The 20,496-nt window shown below is 33.5% G+C and overlaps 3 protein-coding genes across 3 annotated transcripts; all 3 read left to right on the top strand.

The window, feature by feature from the left end:
* Positions 1-1,199: 1,199 nt before the first annotated feature.
* On the top strand, positions 1,200-8,072 carry LOC145587498 (pre-rRNA-processing protein esf2-like). Its single transcript, XM_081644235.1, has 8 exons — positions 1,200-1,353; positions 1,573-1,836; positions 4,589-4,652; positions 4,791-4,858; positions 5,486-5,575; positions 5,655-5,785; positions 7,431-7,577; positions 7,674-8,072. Exons 2-8 carry the CDS (start codon positions 1,575-1,577, stop codon positions 7,701-7,703), a joined length of 792 nt encoding a protein of 263 aa, XP_081500361.1. The 5' UTR covers positions 1,200-1,353; positions 1,573-1,574; the 3' UTR covers positions 7,704-8,072.
* A 2,746-nt stretch (positions 8,073-10,818) lies between these two features.
* On the top strand, positions 10,819-14,326 carry LOC145587495 (uncharacterized). The gene is made up of 10 exons (XM_081644233.1): positions 10,819-11,086; positions 11,247-11,450; positions 11,993-12,030; positions 12,229-12,337; positions 12,429-12,452; positions 12,560-12,628; positions 12,871-12,909; positions 13,021-13,123; positions 13,223-13,280; positions 13,650-14,326. Exons 2-10 carry the CDS (start codon positions 11,280-11,282, stop codon positions 13,927-13,929), a joined length of 891 nt encoding a protein of 296 aa, XP_081500359.1. The 5' UTR covers positions 10,819-11,086; positions 11,247-11,279; the 3' UTR covers positions 13,930-14,326.
* Positions 14,327-15,685: 1,359 nt separating this feature from the next.
* On the top strand, positions 15,686-17,016 carry LOC145587497 (uncharacterized). Its single transcript, XM_081644234.1, has 2 exons — positions 15,686-15,770; positions 15,917-17,016. Exons 1-2 carry the CDS (start codon positions 15,717-15,719, stop codon positions 16,646-16,648), a joined length of 786 nt encoding a protein of 261 aa, XP_081500360.1. The 5' UTR covers positions 15,686-15,716; the 3' UTR covers positions 16,649-17,016.
* The last annotated feature ends 3,480 nt before the right edge of the window (positions 17,017-20,496 follow it).

Genomic DNA, 20,496 nt, shown 5'->3' with positions numbered 1-20,496 from the left:
TCTTAATTGTAAAACATATTCTTTATAAAAATGAAGCCATTTAACTAAAAATTTAAGAAATGTACCCAATCCCAAATTACCTACTTCCTCCGTTCCGTTAATATTGCAACAATGGACTTTTTGCACTATTCATCACTCTTATTTGACTATATAATATGATTTATACGCTAAGTAAAATATAGTCATGTGGGATCTTGTTGGATTTGTCTCATAAAATACTTTCACAATATCAACTTTTTATAATTTTTACTATTACACAATTATAGATATTTAGCATATAAAATGTACATTGGGATGCGTAATTTCCTACTTGTTGCAATATTAATAGAACGGAGGAAGTATTTGTCAAGCAAGGTTTGACTCAATTGGTAACATCTTTACCTTAGAGTTTTTCACCCAAGAGGTTTGATGTTTGAGGTCTGAATTTTGTTAAATGAAAGTGCTTCAAGTGAAGAGCTCATTATGACAATAAAATAAAATAAAATTGTTTACATTATTTAGCAATATAAGGGAAAAATGTATACACTGAAGGTCAAAGTTAATCTAAAAAAATAAAACCTTTGTAAATAATTACTCATATTAAATGTTAATGTATGATGTTTGAGTCTTGTCAACTTAAGATGTTTCAACTTGAAGATTTTGTTATAATGTTATGACAAAAAATTATTATGTCCCTTTAAATTACATTATTTAGCAACAATAAAAATTGCCAAGTTTGTGGTTATGACAAATATGTCAAAAGTCAATAAAAATAAAAATAAATAAGTAGTGTGGAAAAAAAAACATTCTAAAAAGTATGTACAAGATAGAGTTTGAACTTTGAAGAGTTTTTAACAAATAAAATCAATAATCAAATATCAATTCAACAATAATATTGAATACACCAAATAATAACCAATAGAAAACATAAACTAATAATGAATTAAACGTGTAACAATATAACCAAAATGAAATTGATTAACTTTTTTTTTTTTTATTACGAACAAATTTTAATTTCTTGACATGACAAAATTTTTGATATAAAGATGAAAGTCGAAACTTGAATAAAAAAAATAAGTAGATCACATATGTTAATCCACTTAATCGTATTGGCGTATAGCTGCTAGTCAGTAAGTCATTAGTTTTCTTTGTTAGTAAAGAGAAACTATAAACCCTAAACCCTAACATAATTAATCATTACTCCATACAATTTTGTTGCTCAAAGTTGAGAAGATTAAAAGGATATTAGACCATTTTCACGTTCACCCCTCCTTCCCTTTCTCTACTCCATTAGAGCGTACTCTCAATCCTCCATTGAAGCGCCTTGTGACTTGTGAGCTTTCTCTCCTCCATTGAAGCAGCTTCTCTTCTGAGGTAAGATGTGTATTTTGTTTTTAATTATCGAATACGATTTCACAATTTAGTGTCAATCGTTAATTTTATTCAATTTAGGGTTCTTCTAAGGTGAATTTTGCAATTCAACTACTGAAAAAGTATACCTTGACTTTTCGTTGCTAGAATTTCGCAACTCAAATTTTCAAGAGACTTTAATTTGATGATTGAGTCCAATTTGATTGATAATGTGTTCAGCAGGTATGGCGGAGGTAGAAGAATTGGGGGTTCAAAACCCAGAAATTGATGTAAGTAAAGTTGCAGGAAAAAAATCAGTTAAAGATGAGGAGAGAGAGAGGAGGAAGAAAGAGAAGAGGAGGAGGAGATTGTTGAAGGAAACTGAGAAGGCTGATAAAAGGGGAGTGTGTTATTTGAGCAGAATTCCTCCAAAAATGGACCCTTTAAAACTCCGTCAAATTCTCTCCGCTTATGGTGAAATTCAACGCATTTATTTGGCTCCCGAAAGTTCGTAATCCTTTTCTTCTTTGTTTTGCTTATCTATGTTAAATTGCTGAGATTGTGGTTATTTGTTTGATGGGTTGTTTGTTGATTTTGGTTAATACTAAGTGTTGGAATTGTATTGTTGAAGTGTTTATAGCGCGATTCTTCTGGACCTCTGAATGGAACGAAATTTATTTTGGTTGATACATGAGGGAAAAATAAGGTGTCATAATATGACAATATGAATATAGAAAATGGAAGAAAAGAAATAGAGGGGATCATGATACCCTCTACACTGTTTTTACTCTGTATAAGATAGATACCCGCAGGCTGTAGGTATTGTAGTTAAAATTTTATAGAAATATAAGTTGCTAGAAGAAGCTGTTATTCTTGTAGGGTTAGGTACATTTAGTATCTGGGAGGCTCAATGAGCATTGTAGTAAAAGCATCTTCTGCTTTTATCAAGTCCCCCTTTTCTAGCATCTACATTAGTATGATAAAGTACTAATATCAATTATCAAGTGCTTAATTCCTGCGTTCTCCATATGATAACATTGTTTTCAAGGCGAGAGCTCCTGAGACAGTGGCCAGGTAAATACAATTGGCTTGTATTTACTTTATTTATCTGGTTATCATCATGTATTAAGACTTTTATGACATAGGAAGTGCGTAATTTAAGCTATGTGGTGTGCTGATGAAAGTGAATGGGTTTAGTAAAGGCTTAATTGTAGCCGCTGTGCTTCAAATATCACACTGCATTAGGGATTTTGGGGGGGGGGGGGGGGGGGGAAGAGAAGTAGCAGCTTGTGAGAAGCAACAAAAAGGAGCTTTTAGCTTGAATCACATCAAATAAGCTTAATTTAAGAGTAGAGAGCTATTTGATGATTCAAATTGTTTAGGTGCTTTGGAGTTTATTTGAGCTGCAAATCTACTTATATGTTAGAGTTGGGTTAGTTTACCACAATAGTAGGCTCTAGACATGTTGTGGGTTCAGGTCATAGTTCAAGTTATGTAGAAGTTACAAAGTGAAGCCAAAGAGCAATGGTAGATAAAGTGAACCAGACAACCGTGTACATTAAATTACATGACTGTGTAAAATATGGTCAAGATGAAGAATCTAACGTGTGATGGTACATTTGTACATTAGCGTGTGCCTTGTGAAGTCACCCGAGTTTCAGCGTTCAACTTAATTGTAGTTTAATTATTCTTTGTAATATTTTTAGGAATCTTGGGTGCTTTATTCTTAATTAATTGTCAATTGCTTAGGAAGATAGAATACTAATTTCCTATTTCTTGTTGTATTCATCCTAATCCTTGTCGTATTCTAAATCTTGTTAGATGCTAGAATTGTTTCCTAAGTCTAATACGTGTCTAAGGTTTCCAACTTTCCATCCTATATGTAAAGAGGGCTTTGGGATCTTTGTTTTGTGTGCTCACTTATAAAGATACAGAAGTACCCCGAAATTCGACAATAATTACAACTCCTCGTGTGCTAAAGAGGGATTTGGATTTGTTATACAAAATCTAGTGAGATTGTGTGGGTGAATAAAGAGACCCTTGTTGTTGGTCAAAGTATACGTTGATGATAAGTTTGTGGTTTATTCCTCTTTTTTGTCAAGGTCATGAATTGTGATTGGGTGAGCATGAGTCTTTGTGGTACAGGTTTGCCTGTTTGCTTAGTTGGTACTGCTCTATGGTGTGAGTTTGATGCATGTGATTAAGTTTGAAAAAAGAAAAGAAAAAAGAAAGACAACTACCATACACCAAGTTTCCCATCCAAACACCATTATGACCCCCCCCCCCCCCCCCCCCCCCCCCCCCCCCCCCCCCCCCCCCCCCCCGCTCAAAGATGTTCTCTAACTTGTATCATTAAAAAAAATAATTGAAGTATTCACGAACCTAAAAAATATTCAGTGGGCATTTGCCTGCTCACTTTCTTACACTGGATATTTCTTTTCCTTACCTCACTTGAGTCACTTCCATATATGTTCTCTTGTATCCATGACGGTTTTCGCTTTGAGTCTTATGTTTTTTTGTTGATTTATTTTTGTTAATTAATTAATTAATTATTATTATTATTATTATTATTATTATTATTATTATTATTATTATTATTATTATTATTATGTCATGGATCATGGTATGACCCGACCCATACGGGTGTACACTCGGAGGTCAAAAAGGAACAACTCCAGTCCAAGAGTCAATGGTCAAGAAATCAGCAACAACAACAAAGAACAAGAGGACAAATCTAATTAAGAAGCAACTAAGGAAAACAAGCAGCAATTCTATTATGTCTAAATTGGTTTTGCCATTTTAGTGAATATTCACATGTATTCCCTAAGCTTAATTCTATAAGTAATGTAGTAGAACTTAGTAGTGGGTATCCAGAAATTGAGTGACTTGTATGGAGAGTAGTAGCCTCAAGCTGCTTGGTGAGATTAATAGCCTCAAGCTATTGTTACCCTTGTCCTCTTAATCAATCAATCAAACACTTGAAGCTTTCTTTAGTAATTTCAGCTTGTGATATTATTGCATTAGTAGTAGTAGTCTATTACATTTTATTATTATTTATTTATTTATTTTTTTTAAAAAATTTTTTGGCGTGTCATCTTTCTTCCTGTTGTACATTTAAAAAGGCTTCTAGTCATTTTGTATTGTTAGGGCTTACATGAGTGATGTTGATTTGCATCTCTCCTTTCTGGAATTTCATATGCATTTTATGTGACTTTTGTTCCCTAAGGTAATTAAAGATTAAATTAAATGTTATTTGCAGATCCTGAAGCTCAAATGCGACGTAAACGGTCTGGAGGTTTTCGTGGGCTAGAATTTTCTGAAGGGTGTGTGTGATCATAATACTTTCATTTGATGTTCAAACTAATTACAGACCTTGAATAAATTATTCAGCAACGCCCTTTTTGCTATCTCATTAGAAAAGGTCCTCACCTTTATTTTACATGTGATTATGGTTTGTGTAGGTGGGTAGAATTTGCAGACAAGCATGTTGCAAAAAAGGTTGCAAATATGTTAAATGGTGAACAAATGGGTATGTTCTGTTGCTCCCATTTTTTTTCCTTAAAGATGTTTACTATTTTAAACGCTTTAGTGCCTTTTAATTCAAAATGGTCAGAGAGTGGAGGTTGTGCTAGGGAAGAGGGGGTTGGGGTGGGAGAGAACCTGAAGAGAGAGAGAGTAGGAGGAAAAGATGGGCTGGTGCCAACCGTTCATCAAGGAAGAAGGGACATAGAATTGAGTAGAGTGGGAGGAGGGGGAAATATTACACCAGTGACGGGGTGATTGATATGTGAGGTTACTCTCCACTTAAGAAAGCTTAGAGCATCAGAACAATTTACCCCCTTAATTTTCCCCCTCTTATTTTATCTATTTCAGGCAGACCCTTATGTTTATTTGTTATATGTTCTGGTTTAATTCAATTGTTGGAAGGTAGAGAGGGAGAGAACCAAAGCTTTTTTTTTTTTCGTCACTATATAGTATCATTGAATAGATAATAATGGGATTAATCATTATTTAAGAAAATAAATTCTGTCAGACATGTGAGCTCTTTTCTAGGATGCAATACTACTAATTAGCTGTTCTTACCAAATAATTGCAGTTTTCTTGTCAAGTTGTCATTATGACCTTGTTCACTTCTTGACATCTATGGTATTAACAGGAGGGAAAAAGAGATCACAATTCTTCTATGATATTTGGAACATCAAGTATTTAAGCAAGTTTAAGTGGGATGATCTTACTGAAGAGACTAGTAAGGATTCATATATATTTCTATAAATTTGGTCATATTGGGGTTTTGTTGTTAATAGTTTATTTGTATGTCAATACAGCATACAATAATGCCATTCGAGACCAGAAGTTGCGTATGGAAATATCTGCTGGAAATAAAGAACGTGACTTTTATCTAAATAAAGTGGATCAGTCTCGTGCTTTGAGTGAGATAGAAAAGCGTATGGTCAAGGTATGTTGACTTTATACTCCTTGTTAAATTGCACCATGTTGAAAAACTTGTTGCTTGTATCAAGTATTTGTTATGTATGGTCTATAGTGGGATTGTTTGTTATGAGTGCATTTAGAGTTAGAGTGATGTGGGTCGAGCTAACAAAACTTTGTAGCTAACTTTTCTTCATTATCCATTTACATTGTGTCCAACACATAATATCTTATACAGATACAGACACTCCGCACTCGAATATGATGAATTTAAAAACACTTGTAACTGAATAAGCTTTATATTATACAAATTTGACGCTTTTGAAGAGTTTGAGTACCAAAGATGAGCACCATATAACTTTGGTTGTTTGTTTCTGTCAGTTTCATGAACTAGGACATCCTATACTGCAGAAAAAATATCATCCCTTAGAATCTAAGATGATTTCCCTTTTGTTTTAGTTTTATAATGAGAAATTTTGTATAAATGTAGTGTAATTATTGAGTAAGTATTTTAATGAATAATGCTGTTACATCTGTGTTCATATTTGGTAGAATCTCAATTGTCATGTATTGTGAATCAATTCGCATTATGTGGGAAAATAGCCCAATGGTGTGTTATCATATTCATTTATTCATTTTGTCAACATTAACCTTAATCTTATAACACCTACTTATTCAGTCATTGAGTTTTGGAAAAAGGTCTGCCTTTCTGTTTAAGGAGACCATACTCAATTTTGACCATTCTAGTTCACATCCTCATTTAAAACATAGGTTGCCTTGAAATACAAGATACTATTTATTGTCCACTGCTATGTGACTATGTGTCAGGGTAACACAACTTTTACCACTTACTCCAGTTGATTAATTAGTACTTCCTCTGTTTATTAGTTGCACCATTTTGAATTTTACATTAGTCACTAATTCCCCTTTGACCATTTTTGGCTATTTATTTGCAAGAAAAAATAGTCATGTGGATCTTATTATATTCGTCATGATCTATACTTCCATAATTCTTCGTATTAATTTTTACTAATTTTAACTAAAAGATAATCAAAGATATTAATGGACAAAGTTGTGCATTGACAACCGTGTAACTACAAATGGTGCAATAATAATATATAGGAATAAGTATAAGATTGTAGTCCATCCATTTTGTTTACTTCTCTTCTAGAGTAATTATCATTAGCCAAGTAAGGTAATGGCTAAAAATGTGGTACACAAAAGTTAGCGAGAAGATCTACTCCCTTTTTATCTCTTAGATTTTGTTTCAGCCTTAAACTTATCTATTGTATTGGTAAGGCTTAAAAGTTTCTTGAGCGCTCAGAACTTGTTCACCATGTGGATCAAGCTGTTCTATTTATCATGTTAGAATATATGTGACAGACCTGTCAGGGCTCTCTTCAGCATTGTAACTTTAGCTTGTACATGGCTTATAAAGAAGAATATGTTTTGTTTTTTCCTTTTTGGAGAGCCGTATTTTGAAGTACTTTTAGACCACCGGTGCATGCCATATAAGAATCTTGTACTTCCATTTTTTATGGCGTTGTACTTGTACTAGAGATCGTGCCTCAAGTTGTTGATTGACATGGTTTAGTTGACAAGTGCTTGTAGGAAAATTTTCCATTTGTTTCAGTAGCTATTTAGACCAATACTAAATTAATATCTGTCCTCAGAAGCGGAAACTCCAAAATAGTGTGGACTCAGAAGGCCCAAAGGAGCAGCAAAAGCCCAAAGTAATACGCCCGTTCCCCCAGAAGAAACCTCTTGCAGACACTGCTTTCAAAAACAGGCCTACTCTCTCTAAAGCTGTAATGGCTGAGGCAAGTGTTGTTCAATTTTACTTACATTGCTTGATACAATTCTCTGTTTTCTCTTACTGCAATAAAAATTTACTCATGATAAATATCTTTTTCCAGATCTTTAACTCAGGTAATGATGAATCCTGAGTATTCTAACAGCCTTTGTGATGCAAGGTCAAGTCTGCCTTGTTTGGGAATGAATGTTCCGTTGTTTACTGTAACATTTGTCAGCCATACCACCTGGATCTTCACTGTATATCAGAGGGTATACATGGAAGGAGAAAGAGATGAATCTTCATATTATTCCAGGTCCAAAGTTTTGAATAGTGTAGTTTCTTCATTTTATTTTATTCTATTTATTTTGCCTTTTTTAATTTGTCAGTGTAGCCGCTTACCACTGTAATTTATATGGATGAGACGTGGGTGCCTGATGGTAGTTCTTTAGGGCAGCTCACTCTTCACTGAACAATTCACATCAATTTTACTGCATCAGAAGATAGAAGTTTTTTTACACTACATTTGTATTGCTTATGTGCAAGAAAGAAGGCTAATGCAGTTGACTTAGCTCTTTGACTTCCGAGCTTGAGGTCAGCTATCGAATCTCACTAAGCTCATTCTAGAAGGGATTTTCTTAAATCTCCCTTCCTAGGATAGGCCTTCACCTCCCTTCCCCCCTTCCCCCCAAGCCCCAACACCCCAACAGTTTAGACAGCTTTTCAAGTTTTATATCAGCTTGTTGCTGCAAATGCTGCTACAGAAATTGCTTATGCCTCTCTGGCTGCGAAATTCCATGGAGTTAACCAAACACTTGAAAGACAGATGTATCTAGGATTCTCTACATCAACGCCTATTTCTTGTACTTCAAGAATTTGGTCGACCAATATTTATTCTATCTTCTACTCATCACATTTTTCATGCCAATTCAAGAGGGCTGAATGCAAGTTTCTCAACACCTTGTATGTTCCTCAAGAGGGTACTTTCATCTGTTTGGTCAAACAAGCAAGGTTATTTTTGTCATTTTGACAAAACAGGGGATTAACACCGTTACCTATATTCTTCAGTGATGGAGGAAAGCTCACAAACAATGACCAACATTTACAATTTTTGGTTAATCAATAACCATACTTTAAATTATAATACCTTTGATTTTTTTAGTTGACACCTATCTATTATCATGCTTGCTAAGTACTATTTTAACGATTAATATCTCTTTCAATTATTGATATTTTGAAATTTAAAAAAAAAAACGGATTTTAATAAAATATACATTTAGATGATTCAAATAAGATTTCACATGATTATATATTATTGTAGTGATAATATCACAAAAGCTAGTCAAAGAGTAGTTTGTAAATAGTGCAAAAGTCAAATAGTGTCAACTAATAAAAGGAGGAAGTATATTTCTTTGGAGAGTTTTTAGTTAAATTTGGCCGTCAAAAATGGTGGTGAGGTTAGGGTTTATTGTGATGCTTATGGTGTTGAGTATGGTGTTTATTATGGAGTTGAGGTCCGTCCACAATTGATGATGAGAAAGGTTGGAGATGATAATTAAGGTTGAAGAAGGGATGATGAAGAAAGTTGAAGCAATGGAAGGAGACGAAAGGGGATGGAGGAAGAGTCCGCAAGAGGGTGAGTCAGCTAACAAAAAACAATAAAATATTGATAAAGTTGCTAATATTTACAGTATCACTTTTGCCATTTGAGAATCAATCCATGTTTCTGAATTAAAAAACTGGGGCTCCCTCATTCAAAGGTGAAATATTCTTTTTTGAAAATGAAACTATTAGTCATACACCGTGTAGTTATTACAAATTCGTGCTGCTCTGCGCAAGATAGTTTACCACAATTTACTTGATTAAAGCCTTGTTCACTTCACTTTACAAATTAATTCACTACAAGTAATTTCAATTCGATAAAAAAAAAAAATTCAATCAAATCAAAATAATTTCAATTCTGTAAAAATAAGAAGAGTTTTGAAAAAATAAGTTGGGTAATGTTATACGTAGCTATATGCAGCCCACTGCATATAAGCATTTAATATACTTCCTTTTTTAATATTAAGTTGGAAATTTATCGACAATTCACGAGTAAATCAGTATAATAAATGTTATTTATTGTCAATTCTTTCGATTTTTAGCTCCTTATATGCAGCCCTTATATATCTTTTTCCAAATAAGTTTAGTTTTGTAAAAATAATATCACTCCAGTAAAACTAAATGGGAAATTCTCTTTGGTGAACTCCAACTTTTTAATTCTCTAAGTGGTAAATGTTTTAAAAATTTATTATCAATGGTAAACCTAAATTATTGATTACCATTGATAAGTGTTATTTCCTCAACTATAGTTAGTTTTTTATTTTTTAATTATATTAAAATAAAAAATAAAAAATAAACAAAAAACAACCCCTCCTCCAACCCACTGCCCTGCCCCCTCGCCCCACCCAGCCCCCTACCGACGGCCGAAAATCGGCGAACTATCCATCCCTGGTGGCCGGCGACACCATCCCTCTCCCTTTCCCCCATTTCAAAACCTTAACAGCCCTTCGAAACCTCCCTAAAATTCGTTCCACCCGTTTTCTAGGATTTCGATTTTCAAGATGTTTCGGGTTTGAGTGGTTTCGAATGGGTTATAGTGGTTTTGGGGGGCTGGAAAACAAGGGAGGGGTAGTTTGGGGGAGGGGAGGGGGCGGTTTTTGGGGTGGTTTGGGGTGGAGTGAGAGTCAGGTTGGGGGGAAATGGGGAGGGGGTACGGTGGTCAGTGGGTGGAGCAGCGGGAATGGGGAAAAGGGAGGTGGTGGCAAACCGTGGGTAAAGGAGGAGTGCAGGGTCTCTGGCGTCGGGTGAAGGGCGAGCGTCGGCGGGGGGAGGGTGGCTGACGGGGGAGGGGCTGGGCTATGGGTGGCGTTTGCTTTTTTTTGATAAAAAATATTTCTAAAATAAATGTAAAAAAAAAAAAACTATGGTTAAATATCTAGTTAAAATTTATCATTAATGTTGTAGTTGACTTAATATAAAAAATTTAGGTTTACCATTGATAATAAAATTTTGAAACAATTACCACTTAAAAAATTAAAAAGTTAGAGTCCATAAAAGAGAATTTCCCAAACTAAATTTATTTCATTAAAAATTCAATAAATGTAAATATACCAGAGGATCCACAAAAATTATTTTAAGGTGAAGTAAACCACCGGTCCACAATCGCCCGACGAACCAAGAGTCCATGGCTGGATCCCGAACCAAGCAAGCAAATTCAAACGTGGATGGGGCGCCAATGAAATTTCAAAATCTAGGTTCGTACCTCAGCTTCGGATCACCGTTGTAACACCAAACCTCTTTAAGCTTCTTCCTCTTCCTTCTCCCCACCACACTTCTTTGAATCTCCTTTGTTTTTCCTTCGATTCTCAAACTTTATTCTCATTGTCCCTCAAAAACCCATCTCTTAAAATCACTGATTTTTCCCTCTTTTGCTCGATTTTTGGTCAATCAATCTTCACTGATTTTGCGTTCTTTAATTTGAACTTCAGATTCTGGGTATTTTTCTTCTTTACCCTACTCAATTTCTTGCCGCTTTACTTTGTTTTTAATTTCTCTATAAATTTCTCCATTTTAATTAAGTTTTTTTGCAGCAAAAAAAAAAAAAAAAAAAAAAAAAACCCTTGATTTTTATTTTCTGAAGTATAATTTCAAACAGCTTCAATCTAATTTGCCGAAGTTGTTGTTATCGATGAAGGGTGATAAATCGATTAAGAGCTCAACATTTAGTAAAATGAGGAAAAGATTGTCTGATATTAGCAATTTGCATTCTCAACACAAATCGCCTTTCAAGAATCAGGAGAATGTTTTATCTGTTCCGGATAATTCTTCTAGTAAAATTTACATGGAAAAAATTCTTCAGGTGAATTCCTTTCTGCTATTCTCTTACAATTTCTTCGTCTTTTTTTTGTGTGAATATTTCCCCTTTTATGTTTGATTTGAGTTCAATTTGCAATTTTAAATTGTATGTTTTGAATTTGTGACTTAGGGAATTGGGTTCAGTTTATAATTTGATGAATTTTGCAAAATTTGTGAATTTGGGAAATGGGGTTTAGTATACAATTTGATAGAATTTTTATGTTATGAATTTGTGATTAGGGAATTAGGTTTACTTTACAATTTGTGTTTTTTTAGGAATAGGGTTTAGTTTATAGTGATGAACATTGTAAAATTTGTGATTTTGAGAAATGGGCTTTGAAATTTTGATTTAGGGAATTAAGTTTAGTTTACAATTTGTGATTTTTTAGGGTTTGAAATTAGTTTATTGATGGACATTATACAGCTTGAACTTGTTAATTGGGAGAAATGGGTTTTGTTTACTATCCAAGGAGCATTATCATTTAGTGCAGTGGGTTTAATTTATACAACCTAATGAGCATTCTATGTTTTGAATTTGTGATTCAGGAAAATGCTGTGATGAAGAAACTTATAGAAGAGAAAGAGTATCCTTCATTTTCAATTCTGTTTGAATTTCGGCTTTGCTTGCTTTATGGATTATGTTATGCTGTTATTATTTAATGAATTGTTAGAGTGAATCTCAGAAAATAATGTTAGAAGGATAATGTTAAGAGTAAATCATACTTGGAATGCAAGTCGGACATTAAATCATCTTCAGAATCTTCTTAACGAATGTTGTAAAGTAAAATTATTGAATCGAATGGAGTTGAGCTGCAGAAGCTGAGAGTTAATCTTCAGAGAACACAACTGCAGAATTGGCATCTTGCTCAAAGCAATACTCAGATGTTAGCGGTTGGTGCATCCTTTTCATGCAGACAGTGGTTGTTTAAAGTTAGTTTTTTAGCTGAGTGGAGTGTTGATTTCCTTTTATTTATGTGTGCAGGAACTTAACATGGGTAAAGATAGGGTAAGTAAGAACATGTAACTGCTTATATAGAGATTGGTGAATGAAGCCCGTCTCCTTGACATTTTAGAGAATTTTTTTAATGAACCGATAATCTGATTGATATCCAGTTAAAAACCCTACAACATGAGCTTCTCAGCAAGGATGCCTTGTCTAAAGCAATGACTCTTGAACTAAAGGTGCGCAGTTTCTCATATTAGTCTTAGGGATTAGATTGCATGAAAACCTTAAGAGAAAACTTAGCCTCATGCATTTAGTATAATAATTCTTTGATTCAAACTTTTGTTAATGGTTTAAATGGTAAAATAAATTGTTTGTGCTTTGAGACGTTAAAGTTAATTCATCTGAGCTTTAATCCTTCTACAAACTTCAGAAATACCAGGTAGCTGAGGGTCCTCTTTCTGTTTGCTTTAAATTGCAGGAAAAAGCAAAGGTGCACTGTAAAACAAATGGCTTGCAGGTATCTTGGAAATTGGCAGTGAACTTGTGTGCAAGTAGCCGGTATTGTGAATGTGTGAACTTTTTTGCTATCTGTGATCTTTTTCTAATTGATAATGGTTTGTTGGTGAAGAAAGGAGAGCCTAAACCAGAAGAAGCAGATGTGGAGCAACCACTGAAGGACGATGAGAACAAAGTATCCAAAACGAAAAGAGAACGCCCTGCAAGAAGTCAATGTAATTTGCTTCTTCTGATTTATATGTGTTTGTAATTTTGATCCTGAGCACCAATACATGTTTTCTGTGTGTTAACACATTCATATCTCACTCTTGCAGCCATGGGACCTACAACGTCTCAGCAAGCTGTTGATAAGGAGACGGTGGAAAACAAAAGGTCAGATGTGTAGTCTGGTTAATTTTAGTATGCTCTGTAGTTTATATTCCATTTTCTTCTCTTCATATTACTCATATAAAAGAGTGAGTATGATATGTATTATGTTGGAGGATATATGCTGTCTTGATGCCCTTTTATTTATCCTTTTTGTAAAGTGGCCTGGCAATATTACTCGCATAACCGTGTCTCATCCTTTTCCTATAAATGAGTTAGATTGGTTCTTGATTATGTAGAGAAAGAATGAATAAATTACAAGCAACAATATTTATGAATAAATAGTCCTGAAATCATGCTTGCTAGCACGTCTTAAAGTAGTTTATGTGATGGAGTTATTGGAGAATTCTGAGATCTTGTATATTATGTGTTCAGGCGTTGTTTGAGGAGGCAATCAGTGAGGTTGAAGCCCCCAGGGAAACAAGATGACTTGTTTGAGATTGAAGTGGGAAAAGATGCTGCCAACCAGACTACACATTTCTCACGTCGTAAATCAACCTCTGATAAAGCAGATGATGAAGAGTGTCTCTCAGGGTCATCAAATAGTACAACAGCACAACGATTATCAATTGGAAGGCCACAGCGCAGGGTTACAGAAAAAGTTCAGTCATACAAGGATCCTCCGCTTAATAAAAAGATGAGGAGACCAGCATAGTAAATCTGCATCTATATCAGCCTGTGTGGATTCATTTGGAAGGCCAACTAGGCATTTCTCAAATCGTAAATCAACCTCTGATAATGCATAGCCTATTATGTCCATGGCTTTGGAAATTATGGCTTGTTGTAGATTTGTGATATATCCTTTCTAATACTGAAGTAGTTAGGATATTTTTGTCTGATCTTATTGTAACATATTTGAGCTTCTGACTTTACTATGCAGGGTTTATGCAATATCAGCTTCTGAAATCTTGCAACCATTATTACAGTGTAGAATTGTTAATTGCAGTAGGTCAGTACTGTTAGCTTCCAATAGTAGGCTGGATAAGTCATCCAGCAATTCATGCTAGTACGTAGAAGGTTTATTGCTAGAAGCTAAGCCTTAAAATAATTGATTCTAGTTAAATTAAAGTGCAATCCTAACCTAATTTTAACTACTCCAATTTAAGTTACTTCTCTTTCATTTGTTTTTTGCATGTCAAATTGATTTATTGTAAGTCATTCTCTGTTGATTTGGTCCTATTTATATGTTGCAATGAGGTTTCTGTTAGGATGCATTTGGGAGGATTATGTTCTATTCTCAATGACTAATAACATAACCTAGATCTTATATTAAGAGGCAAAATTTGAACCGTTGACTTTAACGTATAGACTATAGACTAGTGATATACATATACCATTAACGTTCTCAACAGTAATGGTGTACAAATATTATTAATGTCGTCTCAAGTATATTTAGAACCTGTTCTATACACCTTATACGGCAAGGGATGAAACAATTACTCTTAATATCATTTCTTATTGCCTGTTCTTACATGTATAACTATAATTTGATCATATTTTTACACATGTGGGAAAATATCAATTTAGATATTTGATAGATTTTCCCAATATGTAATTTCAAATTTCGTAATATTCATAATTCCAGTTTACACACAACTAAAGGTAGTTTGATAATAAGTAAAAGAAGATTAAAAATTTTGATCTTTAACAAGTAACAACAATATGCAATAATTTTCCGAAATAAGTTGAGTGGATAACAAGTTATCAATCAAAAGAATCGTTGAATACACTTCCTCTTGAATAGATCATTGCAGACTTTGGATGACTAGACCCAAAAGAAGCAACACAGCTCAGAATCCAAGACTTCTAGCAAGAGTGGATGACATACTAGAATCATGTTAGTTTACTCCGTAAAACGCAAGTTCAGCTACAGCTACTCAATCTTTAATTGACGGTTGACACTACTATTAATACATCTATATTTATACTCCATCCGTCCCTAAAAGATTGCTTCAAATTCCAATTCCACTTTAAGAAACAAAGCAAAATTTATGTACAATTATTAACGAAGAAAGAGAGAGAGCAATTGAAGTTGCAAATAGAAAATACCAATTTTTTAGGAACATCCATCTTTTATATAGTTTTGAATTCGAAGTATAAAATTCAAAGTATGAGATAATTTTATAAGGACGAAAGAAGTAACTCTCTGTCTTCCAAACATATATAGTGTATGTAATATAGGAGTAGCCCTTATTTTTTTTTCCAGCTATATTTTGGCTTCTTTTGGGTTTGTCTAAACCAACTCCACCTTACTCGTTTTACAATTTTCTTCCTCCCACTTTATACTGCAGAAAAAATTAAAATAAACTGCCCCATTTTCTACCCACAAACAGTACCTAAACTACCATTTTGTCACCCTTATAAGAGGTAGGTACCACTTAAACTACTCTTAAGTCTTAACCCCCACACTTTATTCCATTTTCTTCTCATTTGCTAGAAATTATGGAAACACAGAGAACTCCTCTTCTCAATTGGCCTTACTACTATCAAGGCAAGGTAATAATACCCTCCTACTACTACTACTCTTTGTCCAAATTTAATTGTCGCATGACTAGTTCAAATTACAGTCAGAACGAGCATTGGCAAGTTTATTCATCTATTTGTTTTTGTACTAAAAATTTTTGGTGAATTTTTATGTGCAGAGTATAGAAGAGCTAAAGCATTCATTGGTATGCACAACACTGGAGCTAGAAACAACAAAATTAGCAGCTCAAGAAGAGATTAGGAAGAGGGAAGAACAATTAACCCATCTTCAAGAATTGCTTAACAAAGCAATTACTGAAAAAAATGAAGCTCAAGAAAATTGCAAAACTCTTCTCCTTGAAAAACTCTACATCCAACACCAACAACAAATGGTTCTGCCTCAAGTACACTCAGGATCATCTTCAAGTATTGAAGATGAGCCTACAACAACAACAAAAAGAGTATTTTCCAACAACAACAACAACAACAATGGAGGTAATTTGTCGTCTTCAGACGGTGAAGAGAGCATAATCTCTTCACCATCATCGCCATTGCCATTGCCACTGCAACCTTCACCATCCGCTGTGCCGGAAACTGCCCTGACTCTGTTAACACCCAAGAAGCCATTACCCGAAAAGGGGAAACTCTTACAGGCTGTGATAAAAGCAGGGCCATTACTTCAGACTCTGCTCTTAGCAGGACCATTGCCTCAGTGGAGGCACCCGCCACCGCCTTTGGAGAATTTTGACATCCCCCCGGTGTCAATACCGGCTGCAGCAGTCACTCAGCCAGAGGTGGTTCATCAACAAGAGTTTCTTCCTAATGTTTGTGGCAATGTTAACAGAAAAAGAGGATTTTCTGATGGTTTTTCTTCTGAGGCTAGTAAGTACCAAAGGGTACTTCTTCATTAGTACTAAATCTACTAATTATGATTTTTATGACATTAATTTTTAGCAACAAATGCAGCTTCTAAGAGCTAGATTTGTGGGGTTTTTACTTTTTAGTATATTTTTTGCCAATTATTTGGTGAAGGAAGAAGTGGTTAATCACACTCCTTAATTTAGTAGATTATTAGGAAAAACACTGGTTTAATAAGAGTAGTTTCAGTGGTAAGTTTGATCAGTTTTTCTTGAAGCTTGTTAGAGATATGAGATATAATCAATATCGGAATGTATGATAATATCTTTAGTATGTTTCAAAGATTTCACTTGAATTTGGTCCCTTATTGCAGAGCTGTAGTATGAACAGTTGAAACTGTAAATGATGAGCAAATTAGGGGTTTAGCTGTCTTAAAGATTTGCTACTGGTGAAGTCAGAAATGCAATGATAGGGAGTATTATTTTGTCAATAGAATTCTTGGACTACTTTTTTGGTTGTGATTTTTCATCAAGGATAAAGTTCTTTAAGAAAGTGTCCTAAAGTAATTTATAAAATTATAAAATTAACAAACTAGGTATTCGGTTAAAATTTGAATAATTGAGCTCGAAATTGGTAGGGATTGGTTCCTAAAACATATGGAGTATATTAATATTTGTTGGGTGATTGGATACCCAACTGGTTTCGATTTTAAAAAATTAGGAATTGGTATCTAAATCGGTTACAACTAATTTTTAATTTTATAACCCGAAATTGAAACCACTAGGTCCAATTTCAAATATTTGCACATCCTTGATTACGAGTACCATATAAGTATATAGTAACACTTTAACTAAACAATCATTTTCAAATTTAATTTCATGTTGATTTCAAAATGTAATCCCGCGAAATGTATCAAGAATCATAAAGACATATGATAGTTATATAATACATTATCTATATGAAAAGTTCCCTATGAAGTACAATATTTAACAAATAAATTCGAGTTATAACTAGTCACGTCTTCCAATGTACAAATTGATGTGTTCCCATTGCTGTAAACAACGTTATATCTTATTTGAGTCATGTCCACAAAACTCAACATGGGTGTGTTTTAACTTTCATCTAACCAAATCAAATGCTCAAAAAAATCCAAAATTAATTTTGTCTTTTATATTTTTTGAAATAGGAAAAAAGAAAAGTAGGGGTAAATGGGTTGAAAAAAAAATAGGAAAGGGAGAAAAAGATGAGTCTACAATAAAAGTGGTGTAGTTTTAGGTGTGGACTGAACATAAAAGATTGGAAATAAATTTGTTTGGATTTGAGTATTGGCTAGTGGCTACCAACTAGGGAGGCTAACGGGCTAATCTGTCGGGTAAAGTGGGTTCCACGGATCACCACCGAAATCTGGAGCCCAACCATAACAGTACTCTATTACTAAACTATATAAGCCTAATTATCTTATTAATCTTGTCAACATGGATCTCTATTACTTTTTAATTTTTAAAATTTATATGGAATATTTTTTATTTGTAACAATGTATTGCTGGGTTGATTCGACGGATTAAGGGCCTGTTCAATTCACTTCAATTCAATTCAACTCCAATCAGTTCAGTTTAACTCCTAATTTCCTTCTCTCATTAAATATTTATTTCAGCTCTATTCAGTTTAGTTCAGTTCAGCTCAGTAAATATGAACATGCTCTAAATCTCATTAATATGATAGAATATAAAACATATTCATGGGCCTTAACCATCAGCTTAAACTTTTGGTTGAGACTTAGGAATATGTTTTATACTCTATCAGTAATTTATGTCATCTGCCTACACGTAAATATATCATTATATCTTTATGTAAGTACCAAAAAAGGATAAAAAATAATTATGTAGCTAGAAAATATGAATAAAGCGGTAGCCCTCAACAATTCCAAGACAATGGATAATTATTCTTTTAAATCCTCTTTTTTTTCTTTGCTAATATTATGTTTCAAAGTAACAATTTGATGCAACACCCGAGCCACGCACGAGTTATAAAATTAAATCGAAACAAATTAATACATATTTTTATCAATGGAAAGATCATTTCAACTAATTTGTTCGTTTACCTAATATACTATCTTTCATAAAATGTGTGCCAAAATAGTGCGTTGAAAATAAATAAAATGAAGATAAAGACATTCTCTCAAACAAGTTCCATGAAATTTGATCACTATTATGGAGATAAAGTGAGGAGCGATGCCACTACTTCACCACCTCAACCTCAAACTGATACACCCCTCATATTAGGTTGTGTCTAACAACATAAAATAGTGGGTCGTGTACTCATGTTATGTAATTACTTTGACTTGTAATGTATATGTCATATACTCATATAACATCAAGTTGATGAGTTAATATAGAGTTACTTTTTCATTTGAGAGGAAAAAAAAAATTGATAGAAAGATAAATATTTTCCTAAATTACCTCGTACCATTTACCACATCAAAGCATTTCTTCTTAGGCATATATTGTGAAATCGTTATATATATACATTATTTATATTTCCATATAAGTTCATATTTAGATATGTTTAGAAAAAACAAGTTTAAAAAGTGCTATTAAGTTTTTATGAGTTGTTTTTTTTTTTTTTTAAAAAAAAAAAAGGTTCTTATGAGTTAAAACAAAAGAAAATAAGATAAAAATACACCTTAATTTCCTAAATCCTCAAAATTTTGAAAGATTATAGAGAAGTCATTGAATGGTTTAGGAAAAAAAAAAGTGTTTTCCTATGTTATGTCCTCGTGGTGGTTGTTGAATTCTAAGGTGTGCCCATACTTTTTTTAAAATTGTAAGATGTGCCCTCCAACTTAAGATATTTATTCAATCGTACCATCTGACGTTAACCCAACGCTAGTTTTAGTGTTACTTGTTGATTACCCCACTTTGGAGAAAAATTTCGCGCCCAAATTAGGTTAGAGTTATATAAGGGGGATTAACGTTAAGCATTTTTTCCACACTTTTTTAATCTACTTTTTCTTTAGTTTTCTAAAAGCAATCAGTGTTATGTTAAACTCTTTGTGCATTTCTTCTTATCCACTTCTTATTACTTCTCATTTTTCACAATTACAAGTATCGAATTAGCGTTAGAGGATACTGTTGATTAAACACCTTAAGTTGGAGGGCACAACTTTAATTTTGAAAAAACATGGGCATACTATAGAAACTCAATAACGTCAAGAGCATAGTTTAGAAAAACCAAAAAAAAAAAAAAAAAATAGAGAAGTTGCTGAATAATTACCCTAAAAAAAATTAAATAAATAAATAATTTTTTTTTTTTAAAAAAAAAAAAAAAAAAAAATCAACCGAAAAGGCACGTCGATGTCAATTAGTTATGGTGCATTTTCAACACCCTTCGTTTCTTGTCTCGATCTTTTTTCTTTTTATTTTTTTCTTTATTATTATGATTTTTATTACTACTATTTAGGTTTGGCCTTTTCCACCGCTATAAGGGCGGTGTGACAATGTGAAATGTGGCTTTTGTATTCCAAAGTCTAAAAGAATGGAATGCAACGATGAGCAAACAGATTTTCAAGAAATTTGACCAAGTTCCTACTCATTCAACAACGGTATACCATAAAGTTGTACCGTACGGCAATCCATTTTTGAAGATTAGTTATGTTCTTAGCAACTTCCATTTATAGGTCTTTGGGTCTTTGTATCATTGTTACATTTTGCAAGACCTAAGTTTGGAAGGTGGCACTTCACCTTGTGTTACGCCAAAATTTCTCTTTTTAACGTATAAATCTTAGATAAACTTTTTTAGGCAACTAGTAGACAAGTTTTATATTTTCATGTGATTTTGAGATACTTCTTTAAAATTTGACGCAAAACTTACAAGGTTATAGTGGCCTAGTGAAAACAGGCAT

This window comes from Chenopodium album, chromosome 17, assembly GCF_948465745.1.
Source record: "Chenopodium album chromosome 17, dcCheAlbu1.1, whole genome shotgun sequence".
Classification (NCBI taxonomy): Eukaryota; Viridiplantae; Streptophyta; class Magnoliopsida; order Caryophyllales; family Amaranthaceae; genus Chenopodium; species Chenopodium album.
The sequence above is the reverse complement of the archived record's forward strand: the minus strand, read 5'-3'. Positions and strand labels throughout refer to the sequence as shown.

Excerpts from the sequence above, each read along its gene's own strand:
- LOC145587498 (XM_081644235.1), top strand. The coding sequence starts at position 1,575 with ATGGCGGAGGTAGAAGAATTGGGGGTTCAAAACCCAGAAATTGATGTA. Across the intron at positions 4,859-5,485 it reads GTTAAATGGTGAACAAATGG|GAGGGAAAAAGAGATCACAA; the intron begins GTATGTTCTGTT and ends TGGTATTAACAG. Across the intron at positions 5,786-7,430 it reads TAGAAAAGCGTATGGTCAAG|AAGCGGAAACTCCAAAATAG; the intron begins GTATGTTGACTT and ends ATCTGTCCTCAG.
- LOC145587495 (XM_081644233.1), top strand. The coding sequence starts at position 11,280 with ATGAAGGGTGATAAATCGATTAAGAGCTCAACATTTAGTAAAATGAGG. Across the intron at positions 12,338-12,428 it reads GCAATACTCAGATGTTAGCG|GAACTTAACATGGGTAAAGA; the intron begins GTTGGTGCATCC and ends TTATGTGTGCAG. Across the intron at positions 13,124-13,222 it reads ACGCCCTGCAAGAAGTCAAT|CCATGGGACCTACAACGTCT; the intron begins GTAATTTGCTTC and ends TCACTCTTGCAG.
- LOC145587497 (XM_081644234.1), top strand. The coding sequence starts at position 15,717 with ATGGAAACACAGAGAACTCCTCTTCTCAATTGGCCTTACTACTATCAA. Across the intron at positions 15,771-15,916 it reads CTTACTACTATCAAGGCAAG|AGTATAGAAGAGCTAAAGCA; the intron begins GTAATAATACCC and ends TTTTATGTGCAG.